A 26,462-nucleotide genomic window follows, 5' to 3' on the forward strand; every position below is an offset into this window, starting at 1 on the left:
TCTGACAGGTTCAAAGCACTTAACCAACAATGCATTTTAGACAAGAGGATAAAACCTGAATTAGGAACTTTTCCTTTATTTCTACCACTTCTTTTGTTTTAAATTTCAGTTTTCTTCCTGACACAGAGGAGGTGATTCCTATCTGTCCTCTTTTAACTAACTAGGAGGCACACAGAGGAGGAAATGGCTTGCTTCCAACTGCAAATGTTTTATTGGTCATTAGAAAAGAAATTCATATGTAAGTTTATAAGAGAACAATTAATCCTTACCATACCTATGGAGAGGTGGTTGGTGGCCTCCATTTACAGGAAGGGAAACTAAGGCACTGAGGTATCAGTGACTCACTTAAGATCTCGTAGTTATTCACAGCACTGATGGAAGCGTAGCCAGCCCTGCTTATTCCATATGGGACTACCCCTCTTACCCTTAATCGAAGTATGATACATACTGTGACAAGGCAGTAAGAGAAAGAAACAACCAAACACACACAAGAGAAAAGGTATTTCCCTCCCGAAGCAAAGATGACAGGGAAATCCATATTAGGATATAAGCCAAAAGCTACCGACTTCTAAGTTATAATCTAAACTTCCCATTGTTGTCTTTCCTATTTTTATAAAAAGCTCAACCTGTCTTGTGTTGCTCTCAAAGTGAATAAGTAAACCCACATGTATAAAACCCCTACTAAAATGGAGGCTTTACTTATTTTTGCAAAAGATAAGCATAAGTTTAATTTTCACACATGAAAGGTAAGGCTGTCTATGAGGCATTTTTAATGGAAAAACCAAGTAACAGTCTAAGGCCTTTCTGATAATTACACATCAGCAAATTAGACAGATCAGTCAAAAGATTTTCCTGTGCTTACATTTTAAAGAAACATCTTGAATCAATATCAATATGAAATCTGGTCAATTATGTAAAGGGCTTAGCGCAGAAGAGCTAATGTTTATTGAGCTCTGTCTGTCTACCAGGCATTATTCTAAGCCTTTTCAATGGGTTATCTCATTAATCCTTGCAACAGCTGACTCCAGGTGGCAGCATATTCTCCCATTTTATGGATAGGGGAAATGAGGACAATTAAGTACCCTGCCCTGGGTCACACAGATGGTCATAGGAGAGCTGGATTGTACACACTGAGGCCTTTATAAACCCTTCTGAACTAAACCCAGCAAAAAAAAAAAAAAAAGACTTGAAGAGGCAATTCACAACTACCACCTCTTGAAGATTTCTTGTCATTTCCTGTCCTCTAGGAAATGCCTATATTTAAAGCTAAAATGTGTTTCTCTAGACCTTCTACCTAATGGGGACTTACCGAACAAGTCTAGTTTTCTTACACATAACAGCCTTCTCTTCTGTAGGCAACAGTACCCTCCCTTCTACCTAGGTTCTTTCAATGGCAAAATGAAAATGTAAGTCTTTCAAACCAGAGATCCCAAGTTCATCTTTGATTGCTCAGACCCCCAAATTTAACCCTGTTGCTTTCTCAAAAGATAAGGTACCCTCTTGTGTTATTCTTAGTTACCTACCTCTACTGCCTATCACTTTCCCTTGCAGGCAGGCCAAAATCTCCCGGCTGAACATCTTTTCTATCAGCCTATTGTGCCCAATTTGGAAGCCAGTAACCTTTCTAAAAGACACATCCAATTTGTTGTTCTTGCTTATCACCTTCTATAGCTCCCCACTCTGTACAGGATACAAACATAGAAGCATGAAATGTCCATGCAACTGGTCCCAGTCTTTCTGTCTTCTATCCCACTGCAGTGCTTCTCTCCCAACATGCTCCTTTTTCCCTGGAGTCACCCCTACTCTCATGCCTCATGTCCAACCTGTTGAGCCTCAAGTAACTGTATTCTTCCCAGAAAACACCACACTAATCCTTTTCCATACTGTGTTCAAATGTTGCAGCATATATGAATCCACTCCTTAAGGCAGAATGAAGAGCACTTTCCTTTAGATATCTAAGCACTCGTTTTTATATACTACATTGATCTTTCAAAATTTAAATCAGCTATGTCTGTTTGTCTCTTTTGATAATAAGCTTCCGGAGAGCTTGCTCTCTCATTTACCTAGCACCTAAGACATGTAATATTCATGTACCACCATATTAGAATTACAGAGTAGGGATATAACTAGAAATTAATACCCTTCCCTTGTCAACTGAATAGATTTCATATAGGGATTTCACTTATCCCCTCTAGATCAGTACCACCTATTTTTAAATCCCATTTTGAACTCAGTGTATTAAAGACATAAGATCTGTAGGTGGAAGTAAAAAATGAAGTATTTAGAAGCTGTTACAAAGAAATCAGCACACCACCCTCCCCATGTCTCTTCCTGAACTATCTCTTTGAGACATAACCCCATAAGTCACACTGAGTAAGGCACCAAAAACTTCTTAGGACACATCATCATGCACATCTGAAACTGCACAAATTAGGTATTTGATCACATTCAAGATGGTTTGGGTACCAACACATCAGAACTCTAATATTACAGCTGCAGAAAACTTGTGACTAGGATCATCTGTCCCATTTTATCTGATAATAATAGCTCTTTACCTTCATTACCTCATTACTCCAAAGAATTAGCAAACTGCATAAATATGACATTACATATTTAAATTGGGCAGGAAGCTTGGAAGGTATACCATTATCATTCTGAATGCTGGAAGGAAGAAAACTGTATTCTCAAGATATACCTCCCAAACTGCATCTCTTATTCTCAGGACCATCTCTTACTGGAATCTCCCATGAAGCCTTTCTAAATAAGCTTCTTTATTAAAATCACATCTCTCTAACCAGATGGCAATTATTCTTTGTTATTTTTATTATATATATGGTCATTTTATTGCACTCATGAAGCATCTCTAAATATTTTATTCTACCACGTTTCCTCCTTTGGTTCCTCAGTCAATATTGATTAAGGACCTATTTATTATCTGCCATATTTTCTCCTAGATGCTAGGTATAGTAATGCAAAAGGATACTTTCCTGTCCTCAAAATATTTGCAGTCTAGTGCTAAAGAGGTAGACAATTAAGCATGAAAACAAACACAAAGTATATTTTCTTTGTGTGCAAATGTTTCTGCACAAGTCTAGAAAAGGATTTTTCCTTAAAGCCTAATTTCCTCATATTACTTACCTGGTCAATAACTTACAATGGCTCCGTATGATTCACATAATATTATTACAACTGCCCAGAATGGCTCTCTAGAGAGAATCTACAGGACCTTCTCAATGAGCCACTTAGTAGTGGTTGTCATATTTAGGATTCACAAATATTGCATAGGACATAATTTGACCCAAATATTTTATCAGAAATTTGAATTTAAGTAGTTACCCTTCACTGTCTGGCAACTCAACATTGGATTTTCCCAACCCTTTGCCTCATTGTTAATTACAATGTTCTGTAGGGCTCAGAGGCAGCTACCTCCATCTCAATTGTATTCTCCCCTCATACCTCACACCAACCTCATCTCCTCCCAGATGTCTCCCTACGCAACAGATACTATGCTTTCCTTTGAACTCTTGGAGTTTAATTAGAAAATGTTAAGTAAGTATCTAAAATGACAGTACTGCAATTTTCTCAAATTCATGTACAATAAATACCTGGGGGACTCAAAGAGAATTATTTTTTTCTTCCAGAAGTTATATAAACCATGCAAGTTGGTGAAATATAGTTTTTTATCTAGTTCACCTGAATAATATAAAAATTCACAATAACTTCATCTTCGTTAAATGGAGAGGAGGAAGAATGGTGGGAGTTAGGTAGAAGGGTTGAAAAACAACAAGGGAGGAAGTGGTTGTGATCTCCTTGACACAGCACCATCTCAACCTGGCCTAGGCTCATGTCTGACCCTAAGCTTCAACCATTTCAGAGGGCTACAATTAGAATCATGTTAGTTCACTAAAGGGCCGTACTCAAGAGCTTATAGTTAAATGCTTAATAAAGTCTCATTGAAATAATAATAATAAAAAAGATCAGCTAGGCACTGTGATGCATGCTTATAGTCCCAGTGACTTGGGAGGTTGAGGAGAGAGGATCACAAGTTCAGGGCCAGTTCATGCAACTTAGTGAGATCCTGTCTCAAAATAAAATAAAAAGGGCTGGAGATACATCAGTAGAATGCCCCTGGGTTCAATCCCCAGTACCACAAAAAAAGAAAACGATAAAAATCCTTTATTCTAATTAAATTGTTAAGGGATAATATACTACACTCATACACACTCTTGACAGAATATATCATTGCAAATAGGTGACCTTTTCCAACCCAGACACTCTCCAGAGCCTAGTTTCAAAAAAGGCATTGACAATAAAGGTCATAAACTTCCATAGGGATATTTTTTGAAAAGGGAACAAAATGTTTTCTCTTTTAGCATTAAATTATATATATTCCCTTAGAAACACATTAATTAGATATTTAGGGTAACCATCATGAAATGATTTGGCTGTTTTCCAACAGACTTAAGATACCAAGAACAAAGAATTGTCCAATTTTCTCTATTTGTTCTGAACAGTATTAGCTGAAAAATAATAGGTGTGCTTCATAGAAAGCTGTTTGGTAAGCCTCGAAAGAGAACTAAAATCCAATGTGTCTGATACCACTGATGAATGACAAGCTTCCTGGTAGGTACTATATAGCCTCCCAGGTTGGCATTTAATTGACTGATAATTTAATGACAATATACCAATAACTTAAAAGGGTGAGACAGGTATATAAGGGAATAGTTCCCTTGCTTCTCATTATCAGCATATGGCTTAAGGATTGGAATTTTCTTTTTTAGAATCTTGCACTAACCTTAGCCATTAGGTAATGATCAGGACTCTAAATATAGACCACCTTGCTGGAAACTTCCAACTTAAAAGGTACTCAGTAGAAAGAGACTGAGGTTGCCCTTCTCTTTATCTCTCACCTATCCTACTAGGCACTCAGTATAAATTTAACAAATTTTTACCTTGCACTCTCAGTAGGAGTATTTCAATGTTAACCTAAAGATTTCTGTTGCCTAGCAAAAGTTATATGTTATAGAAAAATGATGGAGTAATGATAGAATAATTTTACAACCTGTAATGAAATTACTGAGTTAGATAATGATGATCAGTTGTTATTTAAACCCATAAGGCTGAACGGTCAATGGGGAACAGACATTTACTAGTCAGTATTCAAGTAACAATGAACATAATAGTTTGTAGTCACAAAGAGAAAAGTGTAACTGTACAAAAGTAGAGTAGGATCATTTTATGGCATCCAGTAATCAACTTTAATGTCAATAGGAATGAGAGAACACTTACATGTTTCCTAATGTGATGTAGTGTGACAAAGACATCATTTATCATTCATGCTAAAAAAAAAAAAAACAAAAACATGTACACTTAAATTTAACTGAGCCCTTAGAGCAAATTCTGTTTTAGTGAGAAAACTAGGGATTCAAGGAACAAGATTGCCAACACCACAAGAATGTAACTATCAAATGTGAAGGGTAGAACATTCTATAGGACGAGTTCTATAGACCTTTAATAAGTGAATGTCATGAAAATAGTACTAGTCAAGATGAAAAGGCACAGTTGACATAACAATCAAATATGTTTGGAATGGATGGTGATGTGAAAAGTCTGTTTTGAAGAATGTTTCTGGGAACAAGTAAAAAATCTGACTATGGATTAGAAAATTTTTGCCTCTATGACAAGAAGTAGATTATAGACTAAAAAGACCAGGTTACAAACAGTAGGGAAAATATAATCTTAAGTGGAAAAAAACACATAGATGTGTCTAAATATAGGCAGAAAACAGCTAAAATGATAAATAATTAAACATTAGTAGGATCTGGAAGGATTATGATTTCTTCACTTTTGCTTATCTATACTTTTAAATTTTCTGCAAAGTACTTTTACTTTTTGTAATAAACCCTATTGAATTTAATGATAGAAAATACAGAATTGAACATTCAGAAATGACAGTTGTTAAAATTTTGTCTAATTTGTTTTAAATCCACTATTAAAAAATATATTGTTTACTGAATGCACTAAATAAAATATGGTCATTCAGTCTTCCTTCAAGCTTCTGTTTACTGTGCCACCCTCTACTCAAAGTTTCTGATGAAATTCTAGCCACTGACAAAGTTTTCTAACCTACAATTAATGAACATTATAAGGACTTAGGTCAAGCAAAGCACTTGTTATCTTGAGAAAAAAGTGCATCAGTACATGGATTTGAGTGCTTAACAATTCAATTGGAGGTTACAGGCCCACTCTAGGTGGTCTGGGGAGTGGGTCTTCTGGAGCCAAGTGCTCACTCTTTAGACACAAAATTTCAGCTCATGAGAATGGATTCTAGAGGTGCACTGTCTAGAATTTAATCCTATACTCCACAATTTATACCTCTGGAACTTGGACTAAATGACTTAATCACTCTAAGTCTCAGTGTCTTCATCTTTAAAATGGGTTTAATAATTCTCATGGACTGCACTACATTTTTTCTTTAAAGAATTAATTCCTCATAAATAGTACTAAAATATAATAGTCTTTTCCCCTGGCCCAATTTTTTTTGGTTTCCATTTTACAGTGCCGGGCATTGAACCCAGTCCCTTGTGCATGCTAGGAAAGTACTCTACCACTGAACTACAACCCTAATTTCATTTTGAGACAGATGCTGGCCTCAAACTGGCAATCTTCCTGCCTCAGCCTCCTGAGTAGCTGGGATTAAGGGTGAGCTGTCATGCCCAGTTCTTTTCTTCCATTCTTTTTTGGAGTCCCAGTCTCTACAATAGTACATGTTAAAAAGTAAATCCTCACAAAATATTTGCTATCATCTAAACCTCATTCTGTTGAATAAATTACTCAATGTTAAAACAAACCATTAAAATTTCTTTGCTTTTATACCCGTATTACCCTTAGTCTGGCTGATATTTTTCTATGATATTTAACCATATAGATACATAACATTAGAGAACCACGCCTTTAGCAGACTTTTTCTTTAAAAAAGACTATTTTAGTTGGGTACAGCAGCGCATGCCTGTAATCCTGCAATGTGGGAGGCTGAGGCAGGAGGACTACAAGTTCAAGGCCAGTCAGAGAAATTTAGGGAGATCCTGTCTCAAAGCAAAAATGCCTGGGGAGGCAGCTCAGTGATACAGGGCTTGTTTAGCATGTGCAAGGCCCTGGATTCAATACCCAGTACTGGAAAAAATTTTTTCTTCATAAGAATACTAGACTCTAATGCTTACATATTTGCATGCCACTCTTAATGGATTTTTCTTTCCTCATTTCTAATGAGTTATTGTTGCCATAGAGTAATACTATAAATTCTATTTACTTGTTTTTTTTCTAGCTACTTTCTTTCATTTTTAATAATTCTTTGGTTTTCACAATTATGTAAAAAGAGGATAATTCTCTCTTTTTTAATATTTATATTTGTTACTTTAATTACTTGTCCTATTACATTGGCTAGACCCTTTAAAACTAAATAGAAATGGCAAGAGTGAATATCCCTGTTGTTTTTTTTCCCCTAAATTTAACAGACATGACTTAAACATTTAAGAATCATCAAAATACAGGGAGGCATTAACACCAAGAACATTTCCTAGGAGAAATCAATATACCTTAATAGGACTGGTGTTCTGAATGGGATGAGATACCCAGGAAAGAATCAGAACTGGGTAGGATCATGGAATCCAAGACAGTAGAAAGGTTTCGTAAAAGAGTAATCCACCCTATAAGAAGACGAAACTGTAAGACTACTGTTGAGAAAATATCCACTGCCTCCAACAATTAGGTGTCAGGGAGAGATGTATCAGCAGAGCAGTTAGCAGTGGAAGGCAGATGATGAGTGGGTGAGTGGGGAGCAAATAAGGTTGAGGAAGTTTCAACAAGAAAGGTAGACTAGTCTTTTAAAAAAGAAACTTAGACAATAAATGAATTAGATAATATCAATATATATTTGAGGAATAAAGATTTTTTTTTTTCAGAATGGGAATGTCTTGAGTACATTCATGTTAAAGGTCAAGAGACTGTAGAACCAAAGATATTAAAGATACAGAAGAGCAGGAAGTGGTGGCACACACCTTTAATCCCATCAACCCGGGAAGCTAAGGCAGGAGGATGGCCGGCTTGAGGCCATCCTTGGAAACTAAGATACTATCTTGGAATAAAATTTAAAATGGTCCTGGAATGTAGCTGGTAGTCTACTTCCCTGGCATGTGGGTTGAGTCTCCAGTACTGGGGGGCAGGGGCGGGGAAGAAACTGAAGAAAAAGAAGATACCACGCAAAATGAATAGTAGAAGGATTGGCCTTAAAAAGAACTCCTTAAAAGGAATTATTGATGGAAGAAGTATGTTGCCAAAAGATATGGACATGAGGTTACTGACAATGACATGAAGTGCCCAGGAGATTCAGTGGAAAAGCATTGGGTTTCGATGACAATAGAAATGTACAATTGAGAAAAGGAATAAAAACAAGGGAAGGGAGGCTTTTACAGTGGTGGGAAAAGGGTGGTGGATCTCCCTTCATCAGGGATGAATAGTTACAGGGTGAGAGGCCTGCTTAGGAGGGGGTGATCTCCAATGTCTCTTATTTGCATAGTGAGGGTCCCTGAAAACACCTCGCTCAGTTCCTGGAAAGTTGTAATGGCTACCTGGAGGTTCATGAGGCTCTTTCCCTAGGAGGGGCTGCCTCCACCTCACAGAGCAGTGCCAAGGCTCCTCTCTGGCTGAACTCTCCCAGGAAATTTGAAGCAGGGATGTATCTGGTACATGTGGTAGACAGGCCATCATCTTCTTTTAAAAAATTTAGGAAGCCAAGAAACATTTTCAAATGCTTTACCAATCATATGGATTAAAAAGCGTGGTCAGTTATTTGAAACTAGAATTTCAGTGTTCTGACCACCAGGCTGCACGATAATGGTTTGTGTACCACATCAGCTATCATCTTACACACAAGAGATTTCACATAAATATCTAAGGAAAAAATCTAGTTTTCCCAGATAGATGAGCAACATTAAGGCCATAATTCTACCATCTGTTGGAATTAAGTCATGGCTTCCCTCTGAATGGGGCATATAGGGCCCAGTTTATTATTTTACCTGCTAGACCTAGTACCTGGAGGCATTTGTGTTTGTGATTCCTGACTTAAATAACTCAGTCTATATTATTTACATCAAAGTTATCATTGTAGAAAACAAGTTATTTATTAATACTTCAAGAAATAAAGCTTGCATGCCTACATTTATATTTTTGAGTGAATTAACCTTCTGCTAGCTAATCACAGGACATAAAGATGAAAATCAACATAAAAGGCTATACTTCATTCTCCATAAATTGGCTCAGATGTTGTTCCAAATATTGTTCACATTTACCCATATATTATGTATAATATCTAGACTAGAGAATTCACTTCATCAGGTTCCCTATTTTCCTGTCCCACTCAGCAGCTGGAGCTGCTTTCACACATCAGGCATTATGTTCTCACCTGTGTTTTCTTTCCATTGTAATTTTTTCCTTCCAACCATTTCATTTGAGTGAAAAAATAATAATGCTTTGATGATGTAAATAGCTCTAGATATCACAAACAAGGAAAAAATTATGAGCAAGAGAAGACAAAACGCTGAAGATATCATGCAGTGTTGAAGAGTTGTCAGAAAGTAAACTTGTTCTGAGCTTCCCGGGAGACAAAGAGGGAAACACAAGCAAATAAACAACTCACAAGTCCTAAGAAAAATGCTATTTAATTGTTTAGAATCCAAAGAAATTTTCCTATACTAAGATCTGAAGAAATTGTTACCAATGACTCTCTAAGACATTGCATGATACAGTATACAATGTTCACCATGGCATCCCTAAGACATGGAAAGTTTTTGCAGCTCTTTAATAAAATATTCTTCAGCACAGTCTAATGGTGAAACTCTGTTATGTGATTCTGTAAGAAAGTTTGAAAGGCCAAAATAACTGAGATCAAGGTCAAAACATAGCTCTCTAGATTGATCCAAAGGATAAATTTAAAACTATAAGAAGGAAGAGCTTAACATCCAGTTTTTCAGGTAATGATCTATAAACACTATTTCCTTCAGCTGACTTTTTAAAAAATAAGAATTGAAAAGCAGCATTTGATGTTGTAATCGCTGGCAAGAACAGAGTGCCAAGATGCCATGAGATGATAAAATCTGTATGTGGATTTTAAGAAACAGAACTAACACACATACATGAATGGAGAGCCACCACCTGGCTTTGGAAAGGAGAGCTGAGGATCATAATCTTCCTTAGTGAGCATTACTGGGTCTGCTCCAACCTACTGCTGAGTCAGAGCCCTGTACAATGTGTTTGGACAAATTTACAACAGCATTACCTTCTATATCCACAGAAACATCTCTTGTATAATATTGTCAGACTCAGGCCAAATTAATTCAGGGGAATATCTGCAAAGACACTGCACATCTTTTAACATCCTATCTTGGCAGGACCAACTGCCTCCCAAGGCCAAAGATAGGGTCTAGCAATAAGTCTAAAATGTGAGGTACAGAATTCAAGATGCACATATCCTGACTCCCCACATCAAGGAGTGGTGTTTTTTCTGAGTCTCTGGTACCTCTCAGTTAAGCTCCTGTGGCTCAGATTATTTATCGCATTACTTTTGTAACCTTTCTCCCAAAGGAACATGTAATCCATACAGTTGGCATCAAATATTACTGGATGACAGATTTGTTTTTAAAATGGTAAAATTAGATAATGCATCTCATCGAAATTCATGCAATTCTCTCTAATAATAGAATCATATGATAGCTTAAAATCACGTGCTTTATCATCATTCAGTAGCAGTTTATTCAGTAGAACATTCTGTACTCCTCTAAAAATCCAATGTATCTCATCACATCTTATATTTGGTTATTTTCCTTCTCAAAAGGTCCTGTTTCAAATCCAATGCATTTATCTACTAAAATATGCCCATGAAGATACTTGGACCAAAGCTTACATTTTAACTCATAGTAATTGTGGGTGCTGCTGACCTGTCAATCTCAAATATATTTATAAGCTACACACACAAAAATGAAATGAACAAAGTGATTCAGATTAACCAGCTCTGACTACCCATTTTAAGAAAATCACAGGGTGTGCCTAGGATCCAATGCTAACAATTTGTTACGCACGACAGTGTTATAGCTTTCTAAATGGTAAGTAACTGCTTAAAAATTCAGAAGCATTCTTAAAATGTTTCACTTAAACATTTCTGCAATAAAATCTTATTGAACTGTTGCTTTCATTAATTTTCTACAGACTAGAGAGCAAGGAATTCAAGTTCGATTTTTTTTTCTTTTAACTTTGCCTACTACTAGCAAATAAACTGTGCCTCTTTTTTAAATAAACCCCTGGCCTTGAGTTTTGGCCCCTTAATAGTAGCCTACATGGTTGACTACCCTTGGTGTTAAATTTTCTTAAATTGTATTTCTGTCAGTGTATCATTTTTTTAAGCAATGGACCCTATAATAGCAAGCACTGGTCTGTCAGGAGTGCATTTTAACAGCACGACACAAGTATTTTTCACTACAGGAGACAAACAATGATATGTATTACATGCAGTAAACACTGCCTTTGGTACATAGGGTTCTTTTAGCATTTATCTGTCTAAAATCTCACTGTGTCCTGAATGAGGGTTGCAGGGGAGGGAGAGAAACTCTGACTCATATTAATGTTGCCAGTGGCTACAGTATAGCTTTAGAAAGAGCCCACATGCATTGTCAAATTTCTCCTGAAAGAAATCTTTGATTTAATATGAAATGAAGAGAGCAAGACACATTAGATCATGCTTAGAAAGTCCCTTTCTTCCAAATAACCACCATGCTTCATTCTTGTAACTCCTAAGCATTAGTATTCACCCCCCCCAACCCCTTTAACTCACAAGTATCACTATCAAACAACTTTCACTCACTTTCAAAATTAAGGGTATAGAAATCTCAAGGATGCTTTAAAAATTATTAAATAAATTATTTCTATTTCTGTTTATTTTCTAACTGACCCTTTAAACATTATTTTCATAATTTAAGACATGTATAAGGGAGTATCCATGACATATATGGTGGATATATATATATATGTATATATATATATATATGTGTGTGTGTGTGTGTATAAGAAGGTACATACTTAAATTTTATTAAAAATAAAAGTATATAATCAAAATATTTGGAGAACACTGCAAAAAAGACTACCAATAAAAAAGATATCTGCATTCTACTGACCTTGTCACCTGAGAAAATGATACAAAACCCAACACTATAAAGGAAACCTAAGACAACCTAAAATTTTATACTTCAGACCTATGGGATATTAAATATAATGCTTTACAAAGCTATAGAACTTTCACATGCTAAAATTGGAAGAAAAGGGGTATCTCAGGTATTTTAGAAAATTGTCACCTCAGGTACAGGGGAAGTCCAATTTTCAATAATTTCCCTAAAGACTCAAATTTACCCTGATTTGTACAAAATATACCATAATCTTAACTAAGAGACCATTCCAAATTTCAGTTATCATGTTAAGAACTTTTTCTGATGTGGTCTTAAGTGCATATGGTATCTAGGTATTTATCCATCTTTTATGTAGATGAAAAGCTTGCAAAAGATCTTATTATAGTTGTAACCTTCTGTATTCTTATTAATTATTCTAACACTCATCTTAACCTGCGTCTTTAATCTTCTCTTTGTGTTTCATTTTCCCACTGTCTCTTCTTCTTAACTCAGTGCTCTTCTTCCTTCATAGCAACAGAATACACCACAGGGCACTGGTCAGTGTATTTAGCTCTTTCAGTTCTGTGAATAGGTATGTTTTCCCTATATACAGATACCTAAGCTGAGGCTTGAGAGGTGGAGCATCTTGCCTAGCGACTTACAGCTGGGATGTAGCAAAATGGGCCAGATTTCACCACTGAAAAACATGCCTCTTAAATCTAGTGATTAAATCTAACCTCACCTAGTTAGGGAGAAGTCTGAGAAATTAAAAGAGAGAGTGTGGCATTCCTTTTTTAATAAAGGGATATTCACAGAAAATTAAAAAAAAAAAACAACACCAGATAAATGGGTCATAATGGGAGTGCACGGCTGATTTGTCATTAATGATGGTAGTTAGGTGGGCAACATCTAATGTAGTAGAACAACAAAAAACCGTGAAATGGTTAAAATACATGATATGTATAGAATGAATATAGAAAAAGTTTGTGGCTTTAGAAATAGGAGTTGTGTTGAAAATGGAATCCTCCGTCAATAAATTTGAAAAGAAAAATTAAACAACATTTTAATTTAAAGTCTCCTCAAAATGTATAACTCATTCTTAGGTCACTGTAGAAAGTCACATATTTAGTCAAATAAGCAAGTGATTTCTATTCCAAAGGATGGCAGTTAATTTATTAACTATCATTGATGAGATTAATTAAATATCAAACTATCAGGTGAAGATCATGCAAATTTTCCTTAATATCATGCTCAAATTGATCTACTTTGGAAAAATAAAAGAAGCACAGGTCTTCAATTCATCCAGGACAAGATGGCATTTGCAACAGATGCCATATCTACTAAGAAGAATAAGAGGGCTGCTAGAACTTAACAGAAAAAAATAAAAAACAAAAAAACCACCCAGGATGCATGGTGACAGTAGGAATTAAGGCTTGTAAAGCTCTTTTGCCACCACCTGCTACTAAGTTTATGAAAAGTATGTGTTGGATGTGTGTGTGTGTGTGTGTGTGTGTGTGTGTCTGTGTCTGTGTGTGTATGTGTGTGAAGTATAGGTTCCACCATTTTGAAAGCTCAACATCCTGTGCCTCCTTGGGAGATTGAAGGCATATTAATTAGCACAGCCTCTCAGCAAGTACCCATGAGGGTGACCCCAACCCATTTTATAAATATAAGGTTCAAGGATGTTGATTTGTATTTAAAACTTAAGTTTCAGTTTACAAAAGTAAATACAGTTTACATATAAACATCTCACTCTCACAAATAGGAAAAAATACTAATTGTTTAGTTTCAAGGATGAATGCTTCTCTCTTCTTGATGTGAAACTGACTTGTGTGGGCTAGGGTTAGGTTAGCGGTGAGAAAGTGCATATGAACACTTGCCTTATATTTGTCTCATCTCATCAAGAATGTGATTTATTAAATTGTTTTAAATAACAATGAACCATTATTGTATCTTCTCTAAATGTCAGGTTTAGAAATATTTATGATATTTAGAGCAAATAGGTTGTTTTAAATGTTTTGTGCCAGAAAATAAACTTCAAGCTGGGGGCTGTGGTATACCCCCATAATCTCAACTATTCAGGAGGCTGAGGCAGGAGATTCCCAATTTTGTGGCTAGTCTAGACAATTTAGGGAGACCCTGTCTCAAAAAATAAAAAAAGGGCAGAGCACCCCTGAGTTTAATACATAATTCTGGGGGAAAAAAGAATTTACTTCAATAAAGTTGACTAAATGTTAATTAATTATCTTCTTATTTTATCATTTCCCATGCTTCGGATCAATCCCAGGGCATTGTGCATGCTGGGCAAACACTAGACTATTGAACTAAACCCCCATCTCAGGTTTGGCTCAGCTTTAAAGAAATGAAAGAACAAAACAACAACAATAAAAATCACTCTCAGTCTTACTACATTTGACTTCAAAAGTTGGAAAGTGGCAGTCTTTGAAAAATCCACATCTCTCAAATTGTTATTACCTAAATATTCAAAAGATATCAATTACATTGTGATCTGGAATGGATTTACCAACATTATTGGTTAAGGGTTAACCTCCAGAATGCTGTATTGGCAGCTTCTGTCATTAAATAGGCATTTCCTGGCATTTTACACTGAAATACTATGATGTAAATAATCCATTAACCACATTAGTGGATGAACACAGATGTGTCGACTTAAAATGAAAGCATACAATTATAGCATAATCCATGGACTAGCAATGGACAGCCAAGTGACTGAATCCTGAGGTCTATTTTCAGATTGATGTTTTACAACTATTACTTAATCACAAAGGTTTATCAATAAGGCCAAATAAAGACATTTTAAGAAAGCACAGTAAATAATGAATGAAAAATAATCCCATTCAATTCAGTACATGATCTCTATAATCCCAAATGGAATAGATTCTATAACAGCCAAGTTGAGTAAACTTTGCAGTGGTTATCAAAACCATTGCCACCTTCTGGGGGACACTTGGAAATGTACAGGGGAATTTTTTGGTTGTAATGGTGACAGGGATACCAGGGGGCCTTACTGCAGCTGCTCCTAATCTTTGCAACTTTTGCTCTATTTACTCCAGCTACACTAGCATCTTTGATGTTCCTCAAACATATCAGAAAATCTCCTATTTCAGGACCTTTGTCCCGGCTGCTCCTTGTGCTCTAAATGTTCTTCATGTACATGCCCATGCCTAGCTCCTTCACTTCCTTCAGGTCTTCACTCAAGTTGCCTCTCAAATGAGGCTGCTGTGTATACCCTACCTAGTACTGATATCCTCATCTTTTCTCCCTCCTCCCTTTCTCTCTCTTTCTCTCTTTCTCTTTCTCTAACACACACACACACATACACATACACAAATAATAGGCAAGTATAACAAACTTCTTATACTGCTATATTTTCCCCCATAGTTATTACTGTCTTCCCATGTACTAAATTATTATTTTGTTGATAACCTGCTTCCTTAACTAAAATATAAAGTTTACAGGTGGGGAAAATTTTTTTGCATTTTATTCAGTGCTGTATACCAGGGCCTTATTCAGTATCATAGAAAAATGACATTTGTCGAATGAGAAAATGGGGACAGGAATGCTAAGTGTTTTACAAGGAGCATCAACTGTACCTCTGTTTATAGTTTACCAGTGTTTATGCTAAGATTGAACAGTACAAATATTTCTGAGCTAATTCTATCTTAGTCTGCACCCAAGATATAGCTATGAAGCTCAGCTTTTATACCTAAGACTAGTGGCTTACAGAAGAACTTTCACAGAATCTAATTTTTACCTGTTACTTATAACTTCCCTTCTTCAAAAGAAATTTTCATCTCTCCTGATCATACCTGCTCTCATTCTCTACATTGGTTCCATGGATCATGACTAGAGTGAAACTCTGTAGAAAACTTCAAGAATAACTTTCTGTTAAATTCTCCCCAAATTTCCCATATTGACTACCTTAATCTTTACATAGTAAAGTGTTAATGTCTATATTTTAAATTAATGTTATATAAAATCAACTTGAAATATAATATTCTATGACCATCATTTACAGAGATGAAATAATGGTACTCAAATTCTTTGCTAAGTGACCAAATAGTTGCATCATGAAACTGTTAAAGAGAAAGCAGGATATGTCATTATTATGATGTAAACCGCAGGACTACCCTCAGTAAGGACTCACTGGAAAGAATGCATGCTTCAAGCTCAAAAATGTTCCACATTTTTCCCCTATAAATGTCACAGAAATATAGTTTAAGAGTTTTAAGTCTATTTGATATACTTATTTCTTTGTATTTTTCAAAGTGTGAATGATCCTCAGTGGAATATTCACATGCAATCCTTACAGGTTTTTAAATTATGTTCAAACCATAGTTGAAGTATTCACCTGTCAAATTCAAGTAAGCAGGCCCACAGATACTAAGACTCATGTTGAGCCGTTGAAGCTGGGTCCTCTCTCCATTCACTTCTTTCACTCCCACTCACCTATGTAAAGGAACAGTACTGGTCCACTCATGTTACTTAGTCTTTATATGTAGCAATTGGCCAGAAGATATTTGTATTAAGCAGTTGATATACACAAAATAAGCATTGTGCTTGATTTTATAAGGTATTCTAAAGTGTAGAAGTTCTAAACCTTCTGCTTTCAGTGATATATGAAAAGTATATCAAAGTATATCATCATTTTAGAGTTTTGAAATCTTTTTGTAATATAATTTTTGAAAACAGGTAAACATGAATTTCTGTTAGAACTGTGATAATAAGAAAAACCATGGCACTATTCTAAAAGTTTTAGAAAATAAGTATACACTATTGATATCTGAAAATAACTTTCTCCCATTGATGTTGTAGGATCCCACAGCACTAGAGATGGAAATTTATTTTTTCTCTGTGGTAATTTTTAGATTATTGTGGAATGTTAGTATTAGCACATTTTAAGAAGTTCCATGTCCCCCTTACTTGTCCTTGTCATATCTGATATTTTTGCTAAAAGTGACTTTCTGTTTTTATTAATAGACTAGGTTTAATGTGGACAATGCCTTACTGAATTAGTAATAATAATTTTATTTAAATATGACTTTGGTGCATTCATCTGCCAATAATCTTTGAATTCCTAAGAGTCTTTTATTTTCCCAGTAGCCCAGTTGGTGAATTTTCAATTTTCAATTGGATCATAACAACACATGCTGATTAGAGTCTAACTTAATACATGAAGCTTAATGTTAATTTTCCAACTTCAAATCAGGAATCTGACTATTCCAAGATGATTATTTATCTCAAGTGTGATTTTATTTTAAACTTATAAAGCCCACAGCTAGACATTTTTACATGATAAAAAGCTAACATTATGGTGCAAAGGAATTCAGCAAAAAGATTTAGAATTTTTACAGAACTACAAAAATTCTGTCAAGATGAAAAAGGTTTATCTAGAAGTTTTGATAATATAGGATAGAAATAAAAAAATGGCAGTAGTAAATACATAAGCAACTGATGTAGTCTGTGGATATAGTAGATATGTTTGATTAATAAATCCTAATTCCTTTAGAGAGAAGTTATCTATTAATGCTGATAAAAAAAAAAGAGGCAGAAAGCAGTCGTTTCAAAGTAAGAACTAAAAATACAAATGCCACATTTCTTGCTTCACAATACAAACTTTTACTTCGAAATACCTTCATTTCTTATAAATGCCCTGAAAAGGGAAATATATAGTTATTCATCAAAACAAGGATCTTTCAATGGTGGAATCAGATATAAAAGACAGTATCAAACTCCATAGGAACTGACAAAAAAGCAGAATTAGATGATAAAAATCAAATGGGAATAAATTTAGACATTCTATAATTTTATAGAAGTTGTCTTTCATCTTAGAATGGTGAAGACCCTGTAACAATAGACCAGTGCTATCATTTGTAATATTAAGAAATTAGCTGGCCTCAAATATCTGCATTTTACAGGTTTCAAAGCTTGCCAAACTATAGAACTAAAACATTAAAAAAAGGAAAATATCTTTTTAAAGAAACATGGCTAATGCAAATGCTGTTTTCTAGAAATATCTGATGCTTGAACAAAGTATTGCTATTTGTGTTTTCCATTTCTTCTTTTCAAGGTTCTGTTCAGTGTTTATTCTTCATGTATTTTAACATTTATTGATGGAAGTGAGAAATGCTACTAATTGTTTTGGAAGATGGGATGAAGACACAGTATATGATTTTGAATAACAGAACACATTCTCATAGTAACTGTAAAAATATTTTCAAACAAAATATGAAAATAAGACTTTGATGTCTTATAGTATAATAATAGAAGGAAAATATAACAGTCATTTCAGTTGGTACAATTCTTCTTTCAGAATATGTAATTTTTATGAGGTAGAAAACTAAACCATATAAAACATTTCTACAATGAATATATTCATCCAAATCATGTACAAAATTACTACTTTCAGCATATTTTTAAAATGTGATTCCTTAATAAATTATGTTTGTGCAGTCAAAACACAGCATTAAAATTTATTAGTCACTTAATGGAAGTTAATGGTGAATTTATAAATGAAGTTCTGGCTTACTGTGATATATTCTAAGGCCAACCAAAAATAGAGATTCTTTCCCAGAATCCTATGTATTTATAAAGTGCAAAATAAGCACTTTTAGCAATTTTCAAATGTCGTTCTTCCAGATGCATTTAATCCTAAACATACTTGTAGAAACAGAATATATTTTTGCTAAGTCAGGTACGCCTAACTTACCCATCTTATATGTAAAAACTATCCTGACTAAAGTACTCCACGTGTTATAAAAAGATTTTTTAAAAACCTATAGAGACAGAAAGAGTGGGAAGTATTTTAATACTCTTGGAAGGTTGTATTTTCCATGAAAATATCTCCATTCTATAAAACAAACCAAAAAGAAAAAGTCACAACACTAAAATAATTATCCTGAATATATAAATCCTATTCACTGAAAATGGATGCATATTATAAATATAGATAAATTTGCAAGTGAAAAAATTCTATGTATAAATTAAATATTATTAACAGAAACTATTGCAGGGTAGTTGTCATTCTACAGGAAGTCTGATGTGAACCCAATAGTTTTTTCCCAGAATGAGTAGCACTCCTCTAAAGTATTACCACAAAACAAAATCATCACTCCTGATTTGTACCGCTCCACAAATAGCACATAGTCTGAAATATGTGAAATAGAATTCAATAATGCTTTCCTTTATAAAGGGAAAAATGGACTTAAAATTACAAATTTTTACAAAACTATAAATAAGGCAAGATACTTTGTGAGGAAAATAACAGAGTATTTTTAACAAATCATAGCATCCAACACACTGATAAGTCAAAATATTTCATAATACTAAGATCAACTGAGACATTTAAATGTGATAAAACTTATGACTACAATAAAATATTGAAAAAGCTCAAATGAAGCCTATAGAGAAAAAGTTTATTTATAAGGAATTTCATTACACATAAAAGCTTAAGTTTTTAGGATCTAAAACAATAAAATAATAATGGTCTACTTTCCAGAGAAAATGTTTCTAAATACCTAATATCAGAAAGATGACGTTGAAGGAAAAATGGATGAATACTTCATTCAATATTAAAGAAGAAATGGTGCTGTGAATTTCCAGAAGAAACAATATTAACAACATATTCATATTTACATTTAAGGGTATAAATATGCACTAATATAAATTTAACCTTACATAAAAATTGAGAAGCACCAGGTTTGATCAGTGTAAAATAAAGTTATAGCTAGATTTATGCTCTATGTAGCAATTTTATTTTAATTTTCTCTTTTAGAGTTGTTATATTATTATATTAAAGCATATAAAATTTGTTCTCAGCAGAGCAAGCTTCAAATCATTTTAGTTAATTGGCAACTATGGTGGAACATGAAGCATCACTCTTTCCCAGTAGTTTCATTTTAAACAAATCATGCTCACATATAAAAATAGCAAATTGCATTAAATTTTATATAAGACATTTTACAGCTTCTCATATAGGAATAGCTATAAGCAGCTTTCATGGCATATACCAGAGCAAACAGCTTTGAATAAACTCTCTGGCAAGATATCATTCATAGGGATACAAGATACAGCCTCTATCAACTTAATGCTTAAAATATACCACAAAAGTTGCAGGCTTTAACAAAAATATGAGCAAAAATTGTCCCAAACTTTGAGTGGGAAGTTCTGATATCCTTTATTGCCTCCAGATTGAAAAGTAAGGTATCTGGGTATTTCTCCTAATTCCGTCTGGTTAATGCTTGCCACAAAGTTTTAATTCTAAAACTCCCGACTATTTATTCATATTCTCTAAAACAAAATAGTTAGCAGTGACTGGAGTCTCAAACATAATTACTAAATTTTGCTAATTTTACTTAATATGTTCATCTACTTTATATACTATCAGTTTTAGGCTCCAATTAAAGTTACTAAGATGCTTTGATTTAATTTGTCATAAAGTCACCTTTAAAAATAAAATAGATATAAATGTGGGGGACACATTTATAACAGATATGTTTCTGAGTCTTGACATATAAAACGTTATCTGGCAGACTGACTTCATAGTTTCAGTCAGAAAGCATATTAATAGAGGAAGTTCTTAACTCAATCCTTCTCTTTCTCTATCTGATGAGTTTTAAAAGAAGGAAAATAGTCCTGCAAATGAGTAAATTTTGTCTTAAATATGGTATACAAGACCAGTTATGGAAATTGAACAAGTCACATTATGCATAAACTATAGAATATTTTTCTTTCTTTTCCAATTGTAGCTATTATTCCACAAAGGAAAACAAAGTTGAAATAATCAAATTTACCACAACAATGGTTTCTATAATGTTTAAGTTAATATCTTACTTTTAAATTCTTATATTTTTACATTATTTAATATCTCAAATTATTATACAAGAGCTTTTCTAAACCTGTCATTATTGCCACTATATGCAAAATAAAACACAGGTCTTCAAGATTCATTGCTCAAAATTACATTTTTTTTAAATTAGAAAGTTTATTAAGAGTTAAATGCCACTGGGAAAAATTATTTACTCTTCTATAGATATAAAAAATTATCTAGCCCACAAAAATGCCAATTATCAGGTAATTTTTATTTATCATTTTCCATATTCTTACTTAAGTGCCTAGTAATGCAGACTGAGAAACACATTTCTATAAGTTCTTCTTGATCTGTTTGTTGCCTCAAAGAAATATCCTTAGGCCAAAACCAAAGCAAAACAAGGCAATTTTTAATAGAAATGGTTAAACATTGTGTGTGCAAAATACAAAACGAAAATAAGATGAACACAGAGGGAAACAAGAGAAATTATTTTTGCAGTTCAGAAAAATAGAAACAGATACTACCTATTAATTCACTGATCATATCATGGATTTTATAAAATTAAATAAACTATTCATTGTCACAAAGTCTTAAAATTCTGATTACACATTGCTTTATTCATATTTTCTAAAACAAATAAGTTTGATAGTTAATAGTGACTACAGCCCCTATAACATCCCTAATTTCATACATTGTTTAAAATTATTCCTCTCACAAGAAACATTTTTGAATGACTATACATTATCAAAGAAATTGATTTGTCCATAAATTTGATGTGTTTGTTGATTTAACACATATAATCAGACAATTTTCATTTGTCAATCAGAGGCATATGTGCTGAACATCTATATAACTTCAACAGCATACATGCTTTCCTCACAAAGCTAAATACCACATCTGTGGCATAATCTGTAACATATCACATAGGGTTTTATACACGCACCAATTCTCAAGCTCACTTCTACGATCTGTAAGTGTTGATGAAGTTGCCGAAGAAATAACATTGTATATAGCAAGCCTTCCATTTAACTAAGGGAAAGCTTGCTGTTAGCAACTTAGTTTGAAATGTTAACAACTTAACATAACAACTTGTCATTAACGTGGTAATGACCAATTTAAAAGGAAATTGTACTCTGAGAAATGAAAATATTGGCCATCAGAATGAGAGTTTGTATTTGACAGAAGATAAAATGTTTATAAGTTAATAGCATTAAAAGTTCGAGCCCATTAGGGGTTGGGGTCATGGCTCAGCGGTAGAGAACTCGCCTAGCACGTGGGAGGCCCTGGGTTTGATCCTCAGCACCACATAAATATAAATAAACAAAATAAAGGTATTGTGTCCAAGTACAACTAAAAAATAAATATAAAAAAAGTTGAAGCATATCAGAAATTAACCAAAAGTTATACCATAAAAATCAACATACATTCTTTTAGAGATAGATAAGGATTTCTGATATGAATAGTATTTGTATAAATTCCCTTCAACAAAACACTTAAGTCATCAAAGACCAGCTTAACATCCTAATTTTTTACTGCCATAAGGAAGAATAAAGCAAAACAAATCTAAGGTTACTTTCTCTCCTTGCTATTATATCAAAAACCATACAAGTTGTTTCACTCACAATGCAAATATTTCACTGGCAAGTTATTGTTTTTTTTTTATAAAAATTCAGATATTTCAAGCAACTTTCTTTAAGATTTCCTCAATTTTTGACTTTTTAAAAAGTATTAAAACACTTTAATCTTATGTAAACTGTATAAACCCCTTGTTTGGAATTGCAACATAAATCCACTTGAGATACTGAAATCGTAAGCAAATGTAAAAGTCAAAAGGAGTCAAAAAGCTGTGACTGTTGGTTAGTACAGATAAAGAAAAACTGGAAAGCAGTGTTAAATCATGAAAAGCAAATACAAATGCTTTGTGTTGAAATGAGGCTCTAATTCGCAATGAGGAGAGGAGAAATTTTTATTTCAAAGAGAAAGTTCAAAGACTGGAGAGTTCTAAAAGAATTCACGTTATAAGTTAACTGATTAGTTGTACCACCATAATGAGGGAAATCCTGGCTGGGGGGAGTCACTTCCCATTGTTGGCACCTTGCAAGATTTTGTGCACTTGGAACACAGGGGAGTAGGAACAAGTGGCCATAATTAGTCAGAAGGCTGTCAGGTGAGGCAGTGCTGAGAGAGGGGAAGAATAGAATCTGATAAACAGCACTGGATTCACCCTCTTGTAACTACAATTAATCAAAAGATGTATTTTTAGATAGAGAGATTGAATCTGACTTTAAATAACTGAATTATAGACTAAGAAGGATCTGATTCCCTAGAAAATACCTCCCAGAATGACCAAGATGGTTAAGGAGTTGCTGCTGATTGATAAATTTTGTGTCATAAGAGGAAAAATTCAAAATAAATAGCTTAATGTCAGACTAGAAAAATGATTAATCGTATCAAATGTGAAAACCCAAATGATGCCATATATCATTTCTCTAATTTGATAGATCCTACTTTATTAATATAAGTAATTTGCAGCTGAATCAAGTCACAAAGTTCCCTGAAAAGCAAAATAATGTTTCTTCAGTGGAAATTCTGTGTTGAGTACTAAACCCTGGGAAACAAGTTCAGCCGACTCCACCGGCCTTCTAGGCAGGAATACCTGCTTTGTCTTCAAATTTCCCAGATATGCGCAGTTTGGAGTGTACCTATCATTTCCCCATAATGATGGTCTTTATTTTGTATTCTCCATAAAGACACTGGCAAGTCTGAGGCTGTTCAATGCTCAGTGACATCTTTTTGATGACCATTTTGAATGTCCTGGGCGGGGGTGGGGGTGGGGAATGTATTCGCACTTAGGGGAAGTTTTCAAACCATATAATAAATACACCAATAAAAATCACTGACTTCCTCTGACAAATATGAAACAAAAAGCAGAGCCAGTCCAACTCAAGTTGAACTTTTCAAAAACAAAGTTAAAATGTTGAGCTAACCCATTTCTTACAACCTACCTTGCTTCCTAATGCTCTAATAAATAAAATTTGCATACGTGTTTCTACAAAATACATCCTTGACATTAACTGGCAGTTTCAATAAATAGTGAAATAACTTATTCCCCCAAAATGAGTAAGCCAAATTGGAACACTGTAGATACATTTTGCTGGTGGTTCCTTAAGCAGTGATTTGTGTAACACACTGGGCAACATTATTGAAGGCTGACAGGTCAACATATTTCAGGAACATGAACTGGTAGTAAGGAAATGAAACAAACAAAAAACTACACTTACAAACATATTTTAAAAGGCATCCAGTCATCACTGGGGTGCAAGGACAATTCCTACCTCAGGTAGTCTCTGCGACAAAGGATAAGATTAGCTTTAGTGTACAGGGTGGAGCCCACCTCTCCCAATCGACAGTCGCAGCAGGCACACTTCAGGCAGTCCTCATGCCAGTATTTGTCCAGTGCCTTTAGAAGATACCGGTCCTTGATCTTTCGGTTGCAGCCAGCACAACCTTTCGGCTTGGTGTCTGGCTGAACTGAGAGCATTTGTATACCTAAAGGAAGACAAAACAAAAAGAAAGAGAGCTGAGACTACAAGGCAGAATAACAAAGATGTCAAAAGACCTCAAACAAGTTAAATATTTAATACTGCCTTTTTCCTAGAAGCATTAGATTTTCTCTTTTAGGGATATACTGAAATCTAACTAAATTTTGGAAGTAAAATGTCTCAAACTTTATAAAATCCTTATTAAAAGATTGATGAAGTCATACATATAAAGTGGTAATAATAATGAATTCATGTTGTACATGGGAAGTTGACATTATATATGTGAAGTTAAATAACATTAAATCATTCTTCACATAGAGCTATTCCTCTAGGAGGAAAATGTGAGTAAATGGCTAACAATCTGAAAAGAAAGCTATTTAACAAACGAATCCATACACAATCTACAGGAGTCAAAAATGAATTTTGCTTAATGGTTAAAAATTTCACTTAATATATGGTTGGTGGTGGAAGAAAAGTGCACCCTGTGTGGGATTATATGAAGCTTACTTAGCAGTACAAATGTTTAGAGTTAAAAGTACATAGCACAGCCACCCGAAAAGCTCACCAAACCTTTATTGCTTTTTTTTTTTTTTTGCATCCACATACTTCCTTCTGTGTCCTTGATATTTCAAAGTATTCACTATGTTAAAATCACAAAATATATTTATGCTAACAATCATCGGTCAGTGCCTATATTAAGTGAATGTTACTCAAGTATATACTATTCGCTTTTATATAAAACTTAAGTATAGGATCATTTAATTAATTACTAAGCATGCACTTATTTATTTTGTAGGTGAAAGCAGAAACAATGGAAAGAAAAGTCGAAATATATATAAATTTATACACTCATACATAAATATACATAGAAGATCTACATATACTATATAGATATAGGGACATTTATATATTTTAAAGCTGTATCTCCATCATAAATAAGAAATCTAGCTGGGTTCTGTGTGTTTTACAACTTGGCTGAAATCTTTACAGTGAATGAATATTCACCTTTGAGTTTCTTCTTATTTCCTAGGTGTTGAACACTCAGCCTTAAAAAAGCTGGCACAACTATTCAAAGCTTCATTTTTATCACATAACTCATTTTAAGCATGATAAAATACTGCAGACATCATCAATTCAAATTCCCTCATTTTACAAATTGTCATGCAGATACTCAGTGATGTTAAGAGACTCCCTCAAAGTAGAATAAGAGTTAAATGTGGATTTGGGGACAAGGGGCCTTCTTACAATTCAGAGATACCTCTGCTCTACTTTGCTCTCTCTCCTAGGCATAAAGTTTCAAACTTGGATGTAGAAGAATACAAAGCAATAAATATACATGCATTTTAAAAAGTTTCAAGGAAAGAAATGACAACCTATCATTTTCTGCATTTTCTTTGCATTTCTCTTCTACAAATTAGCAAAACCCTCATTTCCTCCGATACCTTCCAATGAAGGCTTCACTCCTATTATCCCCTTAGCCTTACTTAAAATTAAAAAAAAATACATCGATAAAAAGACATCAAGGTATCTCCATAGCTGAGTAAATTTTCTAGGTACAAATAATAAAGTGCCCATAATAACATTGAGATATTGAACTTTGTTTAGAAAATAACTTGTCTGGTGGAGTGGTAGAGTAGGGGATGGCAAGAAAGAAAGCAGGATGGCTGCTCTTTCTACATGATATGCATAGCTGGGGTTGTCCAAGCTGCAGACTAGCAGCTGGATTTGTACAGAAGAGCAGGTGGTATCCCTATAGCCTGCTTTCTGTTCTTTTTCTTTGAAGGAGCTAGGGCCCAAGTGTAGATTAATCATAACCCTTGATAGCTCTGCTAAATCTCACTCTCTAGAACTTCTAACAAATGAAGTTTCTTTGATCAGAAC

General features: G+C 34.2%; 1 protein-coding gene across 9 annotated transcripts in view; it reads right to left on the reverse strand.

Annotated features, from left to right (window-relative positions):
* Lmo3 (LIM domain only 3) overlaps positions 1–26,462 on the reverse strand; it is a 58,155-nt gene that overhangs the window by 24,449 nt on the left and 7,244 nt on the right. For all 9 annotated transcript variants that reach the window (XM_058576290.1, XM_058576289.1, XM_058576287.1 and 6 more), the window contains one exon: positions 24,375–24,588. In XM_058576290.1, the coding sequence (XP_058432273.1) occupies positions 24,375–24,580 (206 nt within the window). In that variant the 5' untranslated portion in view covers positions 24,581–24,588. The remainder of the gene's footprint in view (positions 1–24,374; positions 24,589–26,462) is intronic.

Source organism: Marmota monax, unplaced genomic scaffold, assembly GCF_021218885.2.
Source record: "Marmota monax isolate L192 unplaced genomic scaffold, Marmota_monax_Labrador192_F-V1.1 WCK01_AAM20220418_F8-fsc00012, whole genome shotgun sequence".
Taxonomy (NCBI): domain Eukaryota; kingdom Metazoa; phylum Chordata; class Mammalia; order Rodentia; family Sciuridae; genus Marmota; species Marmota monax.